Here is a 21550-nt window from a genome sequence, read left to right as displayed (position 1 = left end):
CCAGAGGCTGGTGCCTTGATCTTGTACTCCCCAGCCTCCAGGACTATAAGAAATAAATTTCTGTTCTTTGTAAGTTACTCAGTCTGCGGCATTTTATTACAGCACCATGAACAGGCTAAGACAGAAGTCATTGCATTGTTAACATGCAGAAATGCAATTTAACAATGATCTGTGTTGAAAACATTCTGACTAAACCAGCCCTATTTTACTTCTATGCTGTACAGAGCAGTGAATGCTTGATTTGGATTTAGATTTGGGTCTCACCTTTGCCTCTTGCCAACCATGAGATCCTGAGTAACTACCTCCTCAGCCTCATTTGCAAGACAGGGACAAGTATGAACTCACAGGGCTAGTTGAAATAAAAATGGTAAGGTCCTTAGCGCAGTGATTGGTGCCTATTAAATGGATTCAGTTCCCGCCATCACTAATGAATTGAAACTTTCCTGGGACTGTTAATGAGAGACAAGGGTGATATCTGAAATTTTTGCTATTAGTTGTAGAAGGAATAAAAAATTAAGGCCTCCAACTAAATTAATCATAGAGAGAATAAAAATTAGGTCCTCTGAATAAATTGATGAAGCTTAAACTCATTGACCTTTGACACCGAAGCATCATGACCTTTTTGCAGGCCAAGTAACATTTCTGGGCATCATTTTTTCCCCTTACCTATAAAACTATGTGAGTTGTTTTGATTCCTTCCACCTCTAACTTTAATTTGCAGAATGGTTAAGAGAACTGAAATTATTTTCTCCTATGCCTTCTTTGTCTTCATTTTCACCATTTAATATATGATAATTGAAGTAACTATTTTCTTGTAAGTCACTTGAATTCAGAGTTTAAAATTTCTGGAAGGAAAATTATCATAGCCTTAGAATGGGGTATTGAAGGTCAGTTTGAGTTTCTGAGTAGATAGAACTGAAATATGCGTCATTGTTTTCTTAGAATAGTTAGCTCCTTTCCTTCAGAATCTTTATTTGAATATCAAAGGAGACATCAAAGGTTGTTCGGCTCCTCCGTGGAATGCCTTTGCTTATTAAGGTTTAGACGAGGCACTTCATGGGTTCAAGGAAAGTACATTAAAGAGAGAACCCATAGACACTTAAGTTTTCTTTATTGTTAGGTGTCAAGAGACACTTAAAATTCTTTTGTTGTTTTTGTTAAGCTTATGCTTTTTTTTCTGATGTGAGCTGTGTCTTTGTTATATTCTGATCAACTGAGAAATCTTTTTTCTTGAGTTTTAAAGAGAAGCAGTAATTATGAATTTCTATTGAAAAAGCTCTGATTTCAAAAATTCTTTTTTGGTCTGAATATGTGACTCTTTGTTAACTTCCTTTTGGCCTTGAAAGAGCAAAGGAAGTTAAGTCAATTAAGATTGATGTTCTAGAAGGAATTTCATATATCACTGTTTATAATTTATTGCTATACTGTTAAACACTTACAATTCATTGTATCTGAGATGTTTGCTACCTGGAACTGACATCTAGGTAAAAATTATCAGGTGTTTATGGATTCTGAGAAGAGCTGGAAAGACTAATTTCATATCTTCATTTAAGTCATCAGTATTCTGGATAAGGGAAATAGTACTATTCAAGCGGTTTTCCTCTTCCAACTTGCTGCCACATTCCAAGCTGTGAGCACTTTTATTTTGTACCCTGATCTACCACAAGAGGGTAGGGAAAACATAGAAAAAGAAAAGGGGTAGGCCGGGCGCAGTGGCTCACGCCTGTAATCCCAACACTTTGGGAGGCCAAGGTGGGCGGATCACGAGGTCAGGAGATCGAGACTGTCCTGGCTAACATAGTGAAACCCCGTCTCTACTAAAAACACACACACAAAAAAAATTAGCCAGACATGGTGGCAAACTGTAGTCCCAGCTACTCGGGAGGCTGAGGCAGGAGAATGACATGAACCTGGGAGGCGGAGCTTGCAGTGAGCCGAGATCACGCCACTGCACTCCAGCCTGGGTGACAGAGTGAGACTCTGTCTCAAAAAAAAGAAAAAAAAAAGAAAAAACAAAAGAAAGAAAGAAGGAAAAGAAAAGGGGTAGATGTTTACAATTTGATTTGGCTCAGTAAGCATTTATTGATCATCTTGCTGTATGTGTTAAAAATATTCAAATGACACTTGTTAAAGCACTGTAAGGACAACTTTATTTAAGATGAGGATGGGTCTGTTGCAATTGATACAGGGACCACTGTGATGGAATTTTGCAGTAGTGGAGAGAGTTTGGGCTTAACTCTGAATATAGCATGGACAAATGAGAATTTATAGCCAATGAACAGGGTGTGGTGGGTTGGGGGAGCATCAGTGGATGGAAATTACTGAGTAAACATCATGAATAAGGGAGAATTCTGGCTAAATAGACCTAATAGTATTCTTCCTGAAGACAGGCCAGGGTGATGAGACATCTCCTGGGAGATAGTGGAGGATAAAGAACTTGATCAGATATTGACAGTGATCAGATATTGAGGGTGGGGGTGTTCTGGCTAAACTGATTTAGTAGGATTCTTGCTAAAACTGGATTTTACAAGAAAGTGCACAGATAGGCCTAGGAGAAGATTTGGGAACCTGACTAGATTTTGGTCAAAGAATCTTTGTCATCTGATCAATTATTTATTGACATGATAATTCTGTGTTAACAAAGGTCATTGATTTATAATAAGCATTTATTTAGCTCTCAAGATTATGGGTAGGTGGATGATTATGGCTAGCTAGTTCTGATCTCTGCTAATATCTCTTAATACAATTTGAGGACTGAGTAACTATGGAAAGTAAACTTGAACTCTACTTTAACATGATGTACTGGGATGGTGGATGTGCGTAGTCAGAAAACTTGTGTATGTGGGAGCGTAGATTAGGGAATTTACTATGGCTAACCTTAATCTTTTGCCTTTATTTGGCAAGAATCAGAAGTCGTTGCAACTATAGTTTTACAATGCCAATAACCTCGATGCCAATAACCTCAATTAATGTTAAACTGTTTTTTCATATACAACTGCAAATTATGAAGGGCCTACTCCAAGTGAAGGGTCAGTTAATATTTGACTCTTCAGGAATCCCTTGACATTCCTTTCTTTTTTTGTTTTTGAAATTGGGTAGGTTTCTTTGTTTTTCCTTGGTCAGTTTTGGTGTCATCAGTTGATGAGGACGTCCTAGGATCACAATATTTTAGACCTGAAATGGACCCTGAGACCATTTAGTCTAACATTCATTAATAAAGGAAGGAAGTGAAGCTCAGGTAGATTTATTTTACATCACGTGACAAGCTAGATGGGAACAGAGGAATAGAATCCTGGACCCTTAGTTCTCATTCTGTTGGTTTCACCAGTGGTCTGGTTTTGTTGTTGACATGGTCTCTGGCTTTGCAAGGAAAAGAATGGAGAACTTAACTGCAATTAGAAAAAATTAGTAATAGCATTTACATAGTAAATTGTATTTGAAGACAATTTTAGGTACTTTCTCTTATAGTTGAAATGAATAGCTGAGAGAATGTCATGTCACAGTTAGGTATTATTTACAGATTTAGGGTCTCCTCATTTAGAAGAAATAAATTATAATATTCTTCCTCATGGAATTGTTGTAAGTGGCGAATAAGTTACTATACTCAAATCACTTAGATTAGTGTCCGGCACATATTAGTTGTTGCTATTTTTATTATTGCTGTTAATAGTATTGAGTATTGTTATTTGGTTCTACTTCACAGATCATGTCTATTGGACTGATGGGGAAAGTTTGTTCATTTTTGGTGAGGGTAGGGGAAGAGGAAAAGATGCAGAGAATTTAGCCCTTAGAGTGCTCCCTGTCTGAACTTAGGGATCTCAGCCTCTGACCTAGTGTTTACCAAAAAAGAGAGCCATGTTATTTTGGCTTACTTTCTCATTTACTATTGATCAACAACTAGAAATAGAAATATTGCAGAGGTCATCTTTATTTTTTCATCTACTGCTCTCTTTACCAATTTAGGCTTTCATTACATTGGGATGCTACATTTTAACAGTAAATTATTTGGTGCCTTTAGCTTCTTGAGGAAATGGAATTTCCCCAAGAATTTCTAAACCAGGGGATACTTTACAAATACAACTCAGTGAAATAACCATCATAGCAAGCTTTCAGTGAAAGAAAATATGGAGAATTGGCCAGGCACAGTGGCTCATGCCTGTAATCCCAGCACTTTAGGAGGTCGAGGCAGGTGGATCACCTGAAGTCAGGAGTTCAAGACCAGCCTGGCCAACATGGCGAAACCCTGTCTCTACTAAAAGTACAAAGATTAGCTGGGCATGGTGGCAGGCACATGTAATCCCAGCTACTCATGAGGCTGAGGCAGGAGAAGAGCTTGAACCTGGGAAGCGGAGGTTGCAATGAGCCGAGATCATGCCACTGCACTCCAGCCTGAGTGACAAGAGCAAGACTCTGTTTAAAAAAAAAAAAAAAAAAAGAATTTACCTAACTTTATCATTGAAAAAAAATCCTAAACTTTGTGTTTTGTTGTTCTATGGAAAGGAAAACCACTGCTAATTTTACCACTATGTTAAAAGAAACAATCAACAGCAGGAACTTGAGAAAAGAAGTTTCCAGAAGCAGATCACCCCAGAAGGTGCCTTTGTATTCGGATGTATTGCTTCTCCAGCCCTCCCCAGCACCTTTTCCATTTCCATTCAGTCATTCTCTTTGCCTTTCTGCTGCCATTGATAACCTCCTGAAAAGGAACAGCAGAAATAACCAGGGTGGTCGTAGTTGAGTTGGCCTGAAAATAATAGTCACAGTAGAGGCAGAGCTGAGAGGACGCTTAGCAGGGCTTTACCTTTTAGGCAATGCAGAACCAGTTGACACTGAAGATCAAAGTCAAGGAGTTTGCCTCAGAAAAATACACATAAAATCTTGTGCACAATTTCAGGAAGCAGTGGACCCCCTAAAGCCATTTTGGGACAGTAGCTGTCCCCGTGGCTTGTGAGAGCTGACAGTATCCTTGGCCTTCTTCCTTGTCAAGCTCTCTGTTGGCAGCTAAGGAAGATGAAAGGGATTTAAATGCAGTGCTTGAGGATGGATCCAGTCCAGAGCTTGCTAAAAGCCAACTCTCTTTTGTGTTTTTTGGACTCCTCGTTTTCTCCATTCATTAAATACTTGAATGGCCAGATCTGAGCACATATCACTTCCACAGCTCTTTTCGGACCAGGCAGAGGAAAAGGGAGGTGAGAAGGAAGTGTGAGGCTGTCACCTCCTCACAGTGCCATTTGTTACAAAGCAGAGGAGCCACATGTGTTTGTCAGCAATTCTCTTTTTATTTTTGAGATGGAATCTCGCTCTGTCCCCCAAGCTGGAGTGCAGTGGCGCGATCTCGGCTCACTGCAACCTCCGCCTCCCTGGTTCAAGGGGTTCTTCTGCCTCAGCCTTCCGAGTAGCTGGCACTACAGGTGTCTGCCACCACACCTGGCTAATTTGAGTATTTTTAATAGAGACGGGTTTCACCATATTGGCCAGGCTGGTCTCGAACTCCCGACCTCGTGATCTGCCCGCCTCGGCCTCCCAAAGTGCTGGGATTACAGGCGTGAGCCACCTCGCCTGGTCATTGTAAGCAATCCTCAAGGTGGATAGACATTTCTTTGTGAGATATTAACCCACTCTGGTTTTACAGAAGGATTTCCCCCTTATAGAACATTCCCTTTGTGTGAAGAGACCTCATGCAGATTTTAATGCAAATTTTGTAGGGGAAAACCACTTTGAGGAAAAATTGGATTGAAAAAAGAGGAAAAAACAATGAAAGGGGGTAGAGGAAATAAGGATGAGGTGGGAAATGCTTGCGGTTTATGTGATTTGATTCGACTTTTCTTTTCCCCCTCCACTCTGTATTTTCCGTGAAGAATTTTGCACGTAGGTGAAAATGACTTAAGACTTATTTTATGTTTTCATTTGGGGCTTGTTAATAGCTTCTCTTGATTCCCTTTCATCATCATATTTTTTAAAAAAAAAAACAGCAACCACATGTCTTATATGTAGATATCCAGAGCTCCCACTTTCTATAACTGAGTAAGCTGCAGCAGGGCAGGATCCACACAGGTTCCTGCCCCTCTAGAAGCTGACGTTCTTGTAACCTAGTTTGGTTCCAAGAACCACAGGCAGGTGAGAAAATTATTCGCTGAATACCAGTGAGCTGTAATCCTAACACAGATACTCATAACTTTGTTGCCTTAAAAAAATTACTTAACTGACTAGGTGCAGTGGCTCACGCCCGTAATCCCAACACTCTGGGAGGCTGAGGTGGGTGGATCAACTGAGGTCAGGAGTTCAAGACCAGCCTGGCCAACATGGTGAAACCCCGTCTGCACTAAAAATACAAAAATTAGCTGGGCGTGGTGGCAGGTGCCTGTAACCCCAACTACTTGGGAGGCTGAGGCATGAGAATCGCTTGAACCCAGGAGGTGGAGGTTGCAGTGAGCCGAGATCACACCATTGTACTCCAGCCTGGGTGACAAGAGCGAAACTCCGTCTCAATAAATAAATAAATAAATAAATAAATAAATAAATAACTTAACCTCCTATAACCTTGGCATCTTCTATTTTTAGAGGTAAGAGATTTGTGAGGTATTTTGTGGGTGGAAGACATTGGAGCCTCCAAATTATATTAAGTAGGTAAATAAACTCTTATTTTGTTTAAGATTATACCAGTGTAGGCCGGGTGCGGTGGCTCAAGCCTGTAATACCAACACTTTGGGAGGTCGAGGCGGGCGGATCACGAGGTCAGGAGATCGAGACCATCCTGGCTAACACGGTGAAACCCCGTCTCTACTAAAAAAAAATACAAAAAACTAGCCGGGCGTGGTGGCGGGCGCCTGTAGTCCCAGCTACTCGGGAGGCTGAGGCAGGAGAATGGCGTGAACTCGGGAGGCGGAGCTTGCAGTGAGCTGAGATCCGGCCACTGCACTCCAGCCTGGGTGGCAGAGCGAGACTCCATCTCAAAAAAAAAAAAAAAAAGATTATACCAGTGTAACTATATCATTTTCAAAATGACTAGGTTATTTGGGATTCGATGGGATAGTAATATTCATAGCTAACAGAGCTAAGTCCTATTCTAGATATTATCTCATTTATTCCTCCCAACTTTCCTGTGAGGTAGATATTATTATTGTCTCCCTTTTCTAAGTGAGTAAAATAGATGTGCAAAGAGGTTCAGAAACTTGCCCGAGGTCTCCCGGGCTCTTAGCAGCAGCAGAACTGGGAATGGAAACCCAGGTGTTCCGGCTGCAGAGGCCCTGCTCTCAGCATTGTTCTCTGCAGCCTTCTTCAGAGCTGCAGTGTCTTTGCCTTGAAAGGAGAACATTGTGTCTGGTAGACACACTTACCTAAGATTTTTTTTCTTTCCCTTTTTAGGTATCTGAGAGCAAGCAGCAATAGAAATTTCCTGCTTACCATGAGACCATTTTTAAAAAGGGCCATTTTGGTCCTAAGTTATGTAAGTATATATATATATATATATACTTTTGAAATATCTGATAAGGAGTGTTTTCACTCTATCTCAGCTCAAAGATGTAATTCAAATTATTTAATAGAGTCAGCAATAGACTCTAACATCATGATACTGGGATCAAACAGTTGGCATGCCATACTGTTACAAAGCATCCAAAGGTATATATGAAAGCATTCCAGGGATATGTGGATTTGATGATGTGGACAATGTGAACTACAGTATTCTATGAGTCCTTTTCAAGATGCTGAGACTGAGTTGTCTCAAGAGGAGGCAGTGCAATCCTGGCTGTATCGGTTTTCTATTGCCACATAACAAACCACCCCGAGCTTTAGTGGCTTAAATATAATAACCCTATGTTGGTCCTATCTGCTTTAGTTTGGGCAGTATTCTGCTTTTCAAGTCTTCTGATCATCATGATTTGGGGCTGAGGTTACTCAATCAAGTTTATTCAGCTATCATCTGAGCCAGGTCATCTCGGTTCTCCTCTACGTGGTGTCTCATCCCCGAGGGCCTCTCCCTGTGGGTTCTTTTTCCAGAGGGATAGTCAAGACTTCCTTGTCACATGGCAGTTGGTTTCTAAAAGAATAAACTAAAAGTTGCTGCACCTCCCAAAGATTAGGTCCAGATGTGACATAAGGTACCTTCTGCATGTTCTGTTGGTCAATACAAGCCAGCCACAAGACTAACTCAGATTTAAGGGGAGGGGCGACTGACTTCATTCCCTGTTAGAGGAACAGAATGCACATGAAAAAAGGGTGGAGATTATTGGTGGCAATCTCACTGAATCTTCTTATTCTCTGAAGGTGCTTGTCATTTTGTACTTCCGTCTGTGGATAATGGGAGGATCTATGCCCCTCTTTTCAGAGCAGGATAATCCAGCTTCATTTTCGCCTTACATTCTTACAAGGTTAGTATAAGTACTTTTTTAAAAACCTGGTATTTATTAGATAATTTTGAGTAATCTTAAATTACAGGCTGACTTTGCATATTGAGGATTGTGGTCTATCCTTCATGTGGGGAGAAAAGAAACTATACATTTGAAATTGTTTTCAATAAATAAAGCTGTTTTGGCAGTATTATTGCTGTTGTTTCCTTTGGTGTATATTTGTTTATTCAACAAATATTTAACTGGATACTGTCTTAGTTTATTTTTGGTTGCTATAAAAAACTACCTGAGACTAGGTAATTTATAAAGAAAAGCGTTTATTTGGCCCACTATTCTGATGGCTGGAAAGTTAAGATTAGACATCTGGTGAGGGCTCAGGCTGCTTCCGTTCATGGCGGAAGATGATGGTGAGCTGACCGTGTGCAGCTATGACATAGAGAGAGAGAAAGCAAGAGAGAGAGCAGAGGTGCCAACTGGCTTTTTAGCAACTGGCTTTTGTGTGAACTAATAGAGCAATAAGTTACCTCCAAGGAAAGGGATTAATCTAATATAAGGGTTCTGCCCTCCTCACCCAAGCACCTCCCACTAGGCCTCCACACTACCACACTGGAGATTACATTTCGCTATGAGATTTGGTGGGGACAGATAAACCGTATCTAAACCATAGCAGTGACTTATCAAAAATAACTATCTATTGATTGATACATATGTTGAATGTTACAGAACAATGTGCAGAGAAGTGTACAGAGGTTGACTGGATATCATAACCATTTGTAAGATAAAATAAGTGGGGTGGTTGGAAGTGACAAATAGAAATGAACAACAGTTTTTGCTAAGATACAGCTAATCACTCCATTTGTCCTTAAGAGTTCTGAGGGGTTTGGGTCAAGAAGTAATGCTGGTCAGTGGCTCTGATTCACTGAATAGGATTTTAAGCCCTTAACTGTTTTATTTGCTGTGATGTATAGCTGAGGTTTTCAGATGTAATTATATTTCACAGTTTTAATACCTTCCTTCAGAATATATTGTTGCTATAATGTTTTAAGAATTGGGATGCCTTTCTTTCGGCTGGAACCACCATCTTCTAATAATTTGCTGTGATGAGGAACACAAAGAAAAAGAGGAGAGGCATCCCATAGGTGTTCTCTAGGCCTTTTAGCAAACATGGAGTTGTTCCTTTGGCCACATACATGCAGATCTATAAGAAAGGTGATATTGTTGACATCAAGGGAATGGGTTCTGTTCAAAAAGGAAGGCCCCACAAATGTTTCCATGGCAAAACTGGAAGAGTCTACAATGTTACCCAGCTGCTGTTGGCTTTGTTATAAACAAACAAGTTCAGGGCAAGATTCTTGCCAAGAGATTTAATGTGCGTATTAAGCACTCTAAGAGCCGAGATAGCTTCCTGAAATGCATGAAAGAAAATGATCAGAAGAAAAAGGAAGGCAGAGAAGCACACTTTGTGAATGAGTGGAATGGAGCCTGCCCTGCTGGAACCTGTCCCTTATGAATTTGTGTTGTAATAGAGGTCAAAAAATAAATAAAAGACCTGGGGGCTATAAACAATTAAAAATATGAAAAATTAAGATGCACTCTTCTAAAATGTTCATAGTTTTACATACCTTTAATGTTATCTAATATCATTTTAATGATAGTAACCTTCACTTTGTTTTGTATTTGCAGAGAAATTATAAATTTTAAATATTGATCTATGGGGCATTTATATTTTAGTTTATTTGTATCTCTTAGGGACAACAGATTGTTAGATTTTGTTTTTTGTTTTTTGTTCTTGTTTTTGTATTTTTGAGATGGAGTCTCACTCTGTCTCCCAGTCTGGAGTGCAGTGGCGTGATCTTGGCTCACTGCAACCTCCGCCTCCCTGGTTCAAGTGATTCTCTTGCCTCAGAGTAGCAAGTAGCTGGGACTACAGGCACACACCACCATGCCCGGCTAATTTTTGTATTTTTAGCAGAGAGAGAGGGATTTTCGTCATGTTGGCCAGGCTGTCCTCGAACTTCTGACCTCAGTTGACCCACCTGCCCCAGCCTCCCAAAGTGCTGGGATTACAGGTGTGAACCACCACGCCCAGCCTAGATTTTGTTTTTATGTTTGCCAGTGATTTTTCCTTTATATCATCAATTAACTTCTATGTTGGAATTAATAAATTTCTACTACTTTCTTTGCCTTCTATGCTTTTTAAAATTATTTCTAGTATTTTCTTCTCTTTCTTTATTTTCTTTATTTCCCATTTTAAAAAGCTATCTCCCAATATGATTATCACATTTTTATAATAAAAACTATATCACGTTTGTTTTCATTACTTCCAACATGTATTTGTATTAAACTAATCTTGAATATGCTCTCAGAAATAATGTGATATCCAACTTCTGGTGTTGGCTTACTCCTTCTCAGCAGTGTAGAACCTTTATAAATTGTTGTTTATATCTTATGTTTTAAAAATTCTTGTTTAATATATCCTTTAATTAAGCTTGACTTCTCTAGCCCAGCTTTTTGTTAATGTTGCAATCTACTCACCATTTTTAGGTATCTCTCCCTGGCCTTCAAAATCTCCAGGGCTGCTCGTCCAGATATTTTTAGCTGTGCCAGCTCACTAATATATTGTCTTGTGTTCTGTAGCTCCTTAAATAACTACCTTTGTCTATAAGAGAAAAACCAATTTTGCCATATATTCTTGCATAGTGGCTACGTTTCCTTTAGCTTTGGGTTGGTTTCACTCCAAGACTTCTTGTCTCCTGAATTTGAGCGTTCATACTTATCTTTGTAGTTAGACGTAGCCTGTTCCCTGAGCTTACCAGTCTCTAAACATTAAGATGTACAGTTAAAAAGAGACAGACGGAGGAGAACGAGAGCATACTGCTGTCAACTCACCAAGCAATTATTTTATTCCTATCTCATGTCGTAAGTAAACAAGTGCTTGTCCCAAGGTCCTTGGTGTTAGGAAAAGGTAGCCATTGATATCTGACTCACAGCTCTCCTAGCTGTAACATCTTAGGGGTCAGGGGCATTAGATGGTGGGGTTTTTTATCCCTGCTGGTAGGAAAAAAAAAAAAAAAAAAAACAATTATTCGGTGGAACCTGTGGCAAAATTAGTACCTTGAGCCATTTGCTAGATTCTGCCTTTCACTTCCAAGGCATATATATACTTTTCAAAGGGATCTGCTACATATTTTGTCCAGGACTTTCTGTCTGTGAATCAGTCCATGCAAGCGACTGTAACTCAGGCAGTTCAATTAAAAAAAAGTGATGGAATAGAATATCCTAATACCCATATCTTTATATTCTTCCTTTCGTTTCTTTTGAAAAACATCTTTCTGTTCTTGTGTTTCAAATACAAAATATCAGCCTGGCCAACATGGTGAAAACCCGTCTCTATTAAAAATACAAAAATTAACCAGGCATGGTGGCAGGCGCCTATAATCCCAGCTACTTGGGAGGCTGAAGCAGGAGAATTGCTTGAATGGGGAGGCAGAGGTTGCAGTGAGCTGAGATTGCACCACTCCAGCCTGGGCGACAGAGCGAGACTCTGTCTTTAAAAAAAAAAAAAACAAAAAAAAAGTATATGTGTGTGTGTGTGTGTGTGTGTATGTGTGTGTGTGTGTGTGTGTGTGTGTGTGTGTATGTGTGTATATATATATGTATATAACCGGGGATATTTCACTGACATTTGTTATGAATGGCTTTACTCATTCATCTGAGATGGCCACATTAGAATTGACTCTTTTGAGCACCTAGAAAATGGTCTCTAATTCTTTTCCCAAGTAAAGTTCCTACTCAACTTGCATAGTTCTTTGTCCTGTCGTAGGCTGGTGATTCTTAAAGTGGACTATCTTGGTCTGTTTCCTAGTTGCATTGGCTTTTCTTTCCTTCTTAGCAGCTGTGCAGTTTAGCTGTGATTTGGCTGGGTGTCTGCAGTCTGTTGTGAGTAACCAGGTGCTTGTCATGTGGTTTTGACAGTCTGGCTCCTTGATGTTTCATCTCTTTTACTGAATTTAGGAACTTTGCACATCTTTCAGTAGCATTTTTGCTTCTGTCTTGCAAGTATTGTTTCTTATTTTAAAGTAGGTATAATAAGTTATTATCAGGTGAGAGTTTTCAGTTTAGCTTTTCTTTTTCCATTTAGTAGCTGTTAGGGTTATTAATTACATGTAATTTTAAAAAATCCTAATAACTTTTAAGAGTAGCTTGGTCAAGCCTTCTTTGTTTCAAATGATTTTACTTGTGAGATTCACTCTTTTACATTATCTATTTCTGTGTGCTTAACTCAGAGGGAATACCCTGTCATTTTCTGCTTACACTGAGCTTCAAAATCATTGTGGTATGCTTATGAAATACCTTTGTTAAGCAAAATTTCTAAGACATGGGAACAAAACAAACAAAGATTATGTGACGTTCACAGTAATGTAGAACATTATGTGGCAAACTGAGAGGAATGCGACATTGGTAGGCTTATTATTTGCTGCTTACTGTATTTTACAACTTTGTCGTCTTAGAATTTAATGTACAGAAACCTGATAGGTGTGATTATTTCTTTCCTCTCTAGTGGAAAAAATAAAACTTAAAATATTAGTTTTATTGCTTTGCATCACATTGGAAAAAAAATTGTTACTGATTTGCCAGTCTCATTCCCCTACCTTGTTTCATGAAGACTGCAAAAATCCCAGTTTTTTAAATTCAACTTGTATATGTGTATATATTTATTTTATAATAGACCACCAGCCACTGGGCTACTTTCTGTCTCTGTAGATTTACCTATTCTGAACATGTATGTAGGAATGGAATCATATGGATGGGCACGGTGGCTGATGCCTGTAATCCCAGCACTTTGGGAGGCTGAGGAGGGCAGATCGTGAGGTCAGGAGATAGAGACCATCCTGGCCAACATGGAGAAAACCTGTCTCTACTAAAAATACAAAAATTAGCCGGGTGTGGTGGCTCATGCCTGTAATCCCAGCTACTCAGGAGGCTGAGGCAGGAGAATTGCTTGACCCTGGGAGGGGGAAGTTGCAGTGAGCCGAGATCGTGCCACTGCACTCTAGCCTGGTGACAGAGCAATACTCCATCAAAATAAAATAAAATAAAATAAAATAAAATAAAATAAAATAAATAGAATCATATAATAGGTGGAAGTTTGTGACTGGCTTCTTTCATTTACAGGTTATCAAGATTCATCCATGTTGTAGTATATGTCAATACTTGACTCCTTTTTATTCCCCAGTAGCATTCCATTATATGGCTATATCATACATCTCATTTTTTTTCATAAAAATGGACATTTGGGTTGTTTCATCTTTTTGGCTATTACAAATAATGGTGCTGTGAACATTCATATACAAATTTTTGTGTAGATGTATGTTTTCATTTCTCTTGAGTGTGTACCTAGGAGTGGAATTGCTGGATTATAAATGTTAACTTTATGTTTCACTTTTTGAGGAACTGACAGAAAGAATATTTACCAAAGCAACTGCACCATTTTACATTCCTACCAGCAGTATGTGAGGATTCCAGAATCTCTATATTTTCACCAACATTTGTCTTTTTGACAGTGTGTTTTATTATAGCCATACAAATGGGTAGGGAATGGTATGTCACTGTGGTTTTGATTTATTTATATTTAGCTGGTGGCTAATGATGTTGAGCATCTCCTCATGTACATACTGACTCTTGCTGTCTTCTTTGGAGAAAAGTTGGAGATCCTTTATTCACTTTTTAATTGGGTTGTTTGTCTTTTTATTTCTAAGTTGTAACATTTTTCTTAATATATTCAAGATACAAGTCCCTTATCTGATCTATAATTCATAAACACATTCTCTTTCTTTCTGTATATTGTCATTTCACTTACTTGATGATGTCCTTTGAAGCATGAAAGTTTTTTATTTTGGTGAAGTCCAATTTATTTTTGTTGTTTCTAAGATATATATCTTCTATATCTAAGAAGGCTTTGCCTAACGCGAATTCTTTTCTGAACTCTCTTGGTCAAGTATCTTTTTCCCACGTTTATGAGTTACATAAACCTTTAGTTTGTGCTGTGTATTTGTATGAAGATTATGTTTTTAATATTTAAAAAATTGTACTTTGATACAGTTGATTTGGAATTTGGAAGCAATTTGGAAGCCATTTAGAATTTGAGTTTTTATTCTTGACCATTGGGTATATCAAGACGTAAGGTAGATTCCTTACAGACTTGGATCATCATTATTCCAATGATGGAATATTCAGGATACACTGGTGACAAGGCCCTTAATCTTTTACCTTTCCTTTTTAACCCAGACATTCAGATGTATTAGCTGTCAGTCGGTTCTTTGTGACTGACCAGTAACTTTTCCAACCTGTAATTAATTGAGATTGTGTGGATCATTTAGTGGCATGAAGTTGAATTGTAAATGTTTCTACTTTCCACTTGAGAAGAACCATATAATTAGAAACTAAAGAACAAAGGAGACCTTGTATCTTTATCACACAACTTTCTTTTGATAAGCAAGTTCCCCAAGGCCCAATTGTCCATTTAGTTGTCCATAACACACAACCTGTCAGTCATGATTGGTGATGACTACTTCCTTTCTTTCATTCCTCTCATCCAAGCAGTCCCCTCGTCCTGTGACTGCTCTTCCTAATGGCCGAAATTCATGCAGTTATCTCCATCCCCACTGCCACCATCTTCCTGAAGGCCCTCATGGTCTCTGGCCTGTGTTCCTGAAATAGCTTCTTAATTTGCCTCTGTCCTCACAGTTTACTCTCCTCAGGTCCTCCATGTCATTTTCAAATGATATTTCTAGCTGGATTAATATTTAGAAGGTCAGTGGTTTCCTACACCCATTAGGATCCATGAAGAGTAAGGGATCTGGCCATTGCCACTTTTTTTTTTTTTTTTTTTTTTGAAACAGAGTTTCACTCTGTCACCCAGGCTGGAGTGCAGTGGCGAGATCTTGGCTCACTGCAACCTCTGCCTTCTGGGTTCAAGCAATTCTCCTGTCTCAGCCTCCCGAGTAGCTGAGATTACACATGTAGACCACCATGCCCAGCTAATTTTTGTATTTTTAGTAGAAATGGAGTTTCACCGTGTTGGCCAGGCTGGTCTTGAACTCCTGACTTCAGGTGATCTGCCCTCCTTGGCCTCCCAAAATGCTGGGATTACAGGCGTGAACCACTGCACCCAGTGAAGATATATTTTTGTTCTATCTCATTACACTTTATTGTTATAGACTATTCCCCAAATTTTCCGTCCCATTTAAATGTGAATTTCTCAGGGGCAGAAACCATATCTTGTCTTTCTTTGTATCTTTGGCAGGTTTTACAGTGCTGAGCACAGGACAGAGCCATGATAATTGTTTACTGTTTGATGGATGAATGCATGATTGACTCTGCTGTCATAGGCCTGCTGCTTCTATGAACATCAAACTACCTTTACCTTTTTGTTTCTGAAGGCCACTTTGCCCTACTACCTCTGGATATATCCTTGTTTTGCTTTTTGTCATTAAGACATTTTCAGCTGCATGTGCTTTTATGCACCCTGGTATGGAGATGGTAACTCTACTCTGTCATGAGAATGACCCACACAGTGCAGTGATAGGCTTAAAATGCATGCAATTATGGAACCCCAATATCATCTTGGGCCTTCTTCTTTGAGATTTAAAGAAAACTGGCTTAAATCCTTTCCCACTTGCTTGAATGTTCATTGCCCTCCTCCGGATTTATGTGCTTCCCTAAAACCTTATATTCTCATGGGACATCTCCCATTCCATTTTCCCTTTCCTGCTACAACTACCTGATGGCCCTTACAATTATCTTATGATCTTACGAGGCTTTGGCTCAGAGTCTGATACAAAATAAATCCTTAGAACATTGTTGAATAAATGACTGGCGACCTTGGTTATAGTTAGCGTCCTTAGAAAAGATTAAGCCTTATGGAGCCACCCTTCTGAGAAGGTTGTAACACACCTGGTATTCCACTCTGGGCACCAGAAAGTTTCCCTTTCCTGCTAAACTCTACATCTGGTGCCTGTTACACAGACCATGGCCACTCTCATTTCCTTTTCTTGTGCCAACCAATTTACAGGAAGGCATAGACCTTTCACATTCATATCCCCTACAGTACCACTCATATAAGGCATTTGTGTTCAAGGGACTTTAGAGAAATCTGGAGACAAAGAGCAGAGTTACATCACAGAACCATGCCACAAGTAACTTACATTAATCATCTTGCACAAAATCCTCCAGCATCTCTTCCACTGGAGAATTCTTGAGGGCTCATTTTTTATTTTTTGGCAAGTTTTTTTGCTTTAGTTATTTCCTTAGCCCTACCTCTCTCCTTTTTTGTTCTTCATTTTCTGTTCCTCCTTTGTCCAAATTCCTAATAATTTCTTACATAGCCCTAGACAGTACAGGCCACCCGAGACTATCTCCAAAATCTCACACACCTATGCCTCACCTAGGTGAGACGAGGCTATGCTAAGGTAATAGCATAGCTAAGGTAATAGCTCTGAAATTAAAATGACTGAACATGAAAAGGTTGAATTTTTTGTTAACAGGAGGAGGGCTGAGGGCCCAGTAACTTTCTAGGGATGTTGCCCTCCAGCCGGTTGACTCTGGGTTCTGAGCTGCTTGCATTTTATAGTCCTGCCATCTGGAATGGCTAAGTCAGTGTAGCAGAGGGAGAGAAAGTTAGTGGGGCCCTAACTTCTTATATTGAAACTTACAAGTATATATTACAAAAGCGGAGAGAATAGTGTAATGAGCTCCATGTTTGTCCCTATCACCCAGCTTCAGCATTTACCAACTATGCTTAATCTTATTCCAGCAATAGCCCCACCCACTAACAGTCCCTCTTGTTTTCCCTGACCCACCACAAACTGTTTGGAAACTAGTCCCAACTATAGTGCCAGTTCAGTCGTCATCACTTCAGCATACAATATCTCTAAAAGATATGGCTATCTTTTACAATATACAACCACAGTGTTCTCATGGTAGCTAAAAAAATATTTCCAACCATTCTTTAGTATCATTGAGTATTCATTCCATCACACAGTTTACAAGTGTTTCAGCCTCAAGAGACCCACGGTACCTCTGCTCAGACCTGCAGGCCAGAAGTAGTCACGTACCCCCTCCAAATACAAAGGGGCTGGAAAGTGTAGCCCCCTTTGTGCCTCAGAAGAAAATCAAACAGACTGGATGAATACGTAGTTTTGTGTCTGATACAGCCTATAGTGGTGTTTTCCTTTGAAACTACAACAAGAAATGTTGAAGATCATTTTCTCTCTGAAGGAAATTCCAGGTCTAGCTTTTTAGATAACATCTTTTTCTCCCCACTCTATTCACATATCAACAAGGGTCTTCAAGCCTATTTTATGAACCACCAGAACTGAACGCCTCAAAATCCTGGGCCCTCACGGATCTCCATTCTTTCCGTTTACCTACAACATCTATTAGCAGGTCTACGTCCCACCTGTTCGTAAAGGCTCAGATCAGTGCTGCTTCTTCAGAAAGGTTTCTCTGCTAGAAAACTTATACTGACTGCTTTCCCCTTCTAGTCTGTACACTTATTTATACCATCATGTGAATTCCTGAATACGATCATGTTTTCTTAACATTTCACCATGATCTGGTCACTGAAATAATGAATGCTTTGACTTTGCCACTGAGAGAGGGAACCTGTTGATTTTGCAATGTGAGAACTGCTCAAGAGGGCAGGTCTAGGGTGGATGGCTGGGATGACCTGAGGCCCAGGTGTCTCACCTCAGGAAGAGAGGTGACAGTTCACAGAAGTCAAAATCAGAAAGTTAGGTAGGAGCCGGATGTGGTGGCTCACACCTGTAATCCAGGCACTTTGGGAGGCAGAAGTGGGTGGATCACTTGAGGTCAGGAGTTTGAGACCAGCCTGGCCAACATGGTGAAACCCCGTCTCTAGTAAAAATACAAAAATTAGCCAGGCATCATGGTGCAGCTACTCGGGAGGCTGAGGCCAGAGAATGGCTTGAACCCTGGGAGGCAGAGGTTGCAGTGAGCTGGTATCGTGCCACTGCACTTCAGCCTGGGCAACAGACTGAGACTCCTCAAGAAAAAAAAAAAGAAAAAGAAAGAAAGAAAAAAGAAAGTTAAGTAGGAAGATGCTCTAAATGCAGATTGAGGTACTGAATAGTTTTGCTTATAGCCCAATGAATGATAACTACCTGATGGCCCTTAAAATTATCTTATGATCTTACGAGGCTTTGGCTCAGAGTCTGATACAAAATAAATCCTTAGAACATTGTTGAATAAATGACTGGTGACCTTGGTTATACTTAGCATCCTTAGAAAAGATTAAGCCTTGTGGAGCCACCCTTCTGAGAAGGTTGTAACACACCTGGTATTCCACTCTGGGCACCAGAAAGTTGACTGTAATTATTATTGCACACTGTCCCACCTCATTCCCCATGCCTTGTCCAATTTTCTGTCTACTTGTAACTTTATAAAAACAGTGAAATGCTTCCTCGAGAATGATGGAATTTATATTGTGAAATATCTGGTTAACTTGCACAATTACCTATATGACAAAATAAAAATACAATACAGTGTGGTTCTGATATTTATTTCCATTTGTTCTCTAGAAAGGTGGTGAGGGCATAAGCCAGGGGTGACTACAGGAACTCTCTTTTCCTGGACCTACCTGTCTTCAGTCCTGTTTTGTCAGCTTGGTTCTCTTTCTTACCTCCTCTGTCCTTTGGTTTCTCATAGCTTGAAATCTGAATGACTGTATTTATGTTAATCACAAAGAATGCTCTATTATCTTCTTTGTAGTTGTACTAAATTTAGATTTTATTAAATTGCTCTTTTTTTAACAACTAAGAAAATTTTGTCCTCATAGATCTAAATCCCTCTATCTGTCCTATCCGACATGGAATTTCTATAGGAACAAGAGTCAGAAGTTTTCACAAGAGGTAAAAGAGGGTGAGTAGGCATAGAATTCACACAGTAAAACTGATGGATGAAAATGACAAATCAGGATGGTAGTTGGGAATTTTGACAGTGGAGCGGGGCTACAGCCAAGGGGAGAGAGTTGGGTTTGGAGTAGGAATCTAGAACCAAAAAGATAAAACCAAGGACAAGTGAATGTGGGCAGAGGTGGAGGATGGATGGGCCTGAAGACAGGTGATTGTCTAGATCCGTGCAGTCCGCCAGAGGAGCTGCGGGCCCCATATGACTACCTAGCACTTCAAATGCTAGTTTCAATGGACATGTGCTGGAAGTGTAAAGGCACACCACACTTCACAGACTTAGTAAGAAAAAAATGTAAAATAACCCATTAATAATTTTTACAATGATTATCTATTGAAATGATAATATTTTGGGTATATTCATTGAAACAAGATATATTTCTGAAACTAATTCTTTATGTTTCATTTTATTCTTTTTAATGTAGCTGATAGAAAATTGAAAATTATATATACTTTCATTCTCTGTGGGATGGCACTGGCCTAGAACCAGCACCGTGCTCCTGGCTTGACCCCACGCCAGATGAGCTAGAAGGATGAGTGACTGGCGAGGCATGAGTGGCATATGCTGTAGATGCAGCACTCTCTGCAGCCTCTGTCTGCCTCTGGTTTGAATGGCCTCTTCTAATCTGCCATGTTGTGTTTTGCTCAGCTGATTCTGAGTGATGGGAAGATTTTATTGCACTCCGCCTTAGAATTGTGCCAATTTAGAATTTGATTCTCATCTGGGGAAAAAAAAAAAAAAAGAAAATATTCTTCAAGACCCAAGACCATAGGTGCTTATGATACTTCTTGTAAATTATCACTCAAAGTTGTGCTGTGAATAGAGCCATGAGGGGCCTTAAGAATTTATCTCAGCTAGGTAGTCAAACCTGAATGTGCCTCAAAAACACTAGGGAATCATGTTAAAGTATAAGTTCTGAAGTCCACATGCCCAGAGGTTCTGCTTCCATGTTTTTTGTAGACTTGCATTTGAAAAGTGATAGAATAGATTTTATGTATAACCTGCCGTGTCCAAAAAGTGTCATTTGCTTCCAGATTTGCTCTTCTGTTTCTGTAAGTATCTTCAGAAATGTGATCCTTTGACCTCCACTCTTGTACATCTGGGATTAAGGATAAAAACAAAAGCCGGAGTTAAGTATGGCTTCTGCATAGGGCTGGAGCCTGCAGGAGAAATATCATTTCCACTACCACAGCCATGCTTTGCTGCCTAGTAATTGGTTTTGTCTTACCAGTTTGAAGGAGATAGAACATAAAGCAGTCTATACTTGATGGAAGAAGTATTGCCTTTATCACATTGAAAATGGTTGTCTTTCAAATCCAGAAAGGAGATAACACAGGATTTTCAGTGAAAGGATATAAAGGCTCTCTCTCAGCATCATATTTTTTCATGAGATTTGGTCCTGGATAAACAACTAGAATAGATTTGCTTAAGTGGTAGGTCTGTTTTTGCTGTTAAGAAATATAGGCAAAGGTTTCTATTTGTAGGAAAAGATGAAGATAGGAAATAACAAGATGAAACTAGCACGCAATATCTTCCACGTTCTAAAGAAGCTTCTTTCTCATCTTTCCATTTTGGTTGATGGTTTCAAAGAGACACAAAACCTTAGATCTTGATTGTTACAGCCTAGGTCTCTGTGTCTTCCTTGTAGTTGCATCCCTTATAGCCCCGAACATGGGGCTATCTCATAATAACCTCAGAACATTGAATTAAAATGTTCCTTTTGTAAAATAATATATGGTGTGTTTAAAGAGAGCTGTGCAAAATGAACTGCTCTGTTCTTGACTAAGCATCTAACAAAACCTTTGAAACGTGTCTATAGGGGCTCTTAAAACATGTTTTTTGGGGCTGGGCGTGGTGGCTCATGCCTGTAATCCTAGCACTTTGGGAGGCTGAAGCGGGTGGATTGCCTGAGGTCAGGAGTTTGAGACCAGCATAACAAACATGGTGAAACCCCATCTCTACTAAAAATACAAAAATTAGCCCGGCGTGGTGGCGTGCGCCTGTAGTCCCAGCTACTCGGGAGGCTGGGGCAGGATTGCTTGAACCTGGGAGGCGGAAGTTGCAGTGAGCCGAGATTGCGCCACTGCACTCCAGCCTGGGTGACAGAGCGACACTCTGTCTCAAAAAGAAACATGTGTTTTCGAAATGAAGCTGAAGCTGTTCTGTATTTTAGAGCTATGATGACCAGACCTGAGTGAATATGAGAATCAATC

The 21550-nt window shown here is 39.7% G+C and overlaps 1 protein-coding gene across 4 annotated transcripts in view; it reads left to right on the top strand.

The window, feature by feature from the left end:
* The window catches only part of TMTC1 (transmembrane O-mannosyltransferase targeting cadherins 1), a 284687-nt gene that overhangs the window by 117740 nt on the left and 145397 nt on the right, over positions 1–21550 (top strand). For 3 of the 4 annotated variants that reach the window (XM_031650376.1, XM_031650378.1, XM_031650379.1), the window contains 2 exons: positions 7366–7447; positions 8266–8369. The exons of the other annotated variant lie outside the window; for it this stretch is intronic. In XM_031650376.1, the coding sequence (XP_031506236.1) occupies positions 7366–7447; positions 8266–8369 (186 nt within the window). The remainder of the gene's footprint in view (positions 1–7365; positions 7448–8265; positions 8370–21550) is intronic. 4 annotated transcript variants of the gene reach the window in all.

This window comes from Papio anubis, chromosome 9 (genome assembly GCF_008728515.1).
Source record: "Papio anubis isolate 15944 chromosome 9, Panubis1.0, whole genome shotgun sequence".
Taxonomy (NCBI): Eukaryota; Metazoa; Chordata; class Mammalia; order Primates; family Cercopithecidae; genus Papio; species Papio anubis.
Note: the sequence above shows the minus strand (reverse complement) of the source record. Positions and strands in the feature narration are given on the sequence as shown.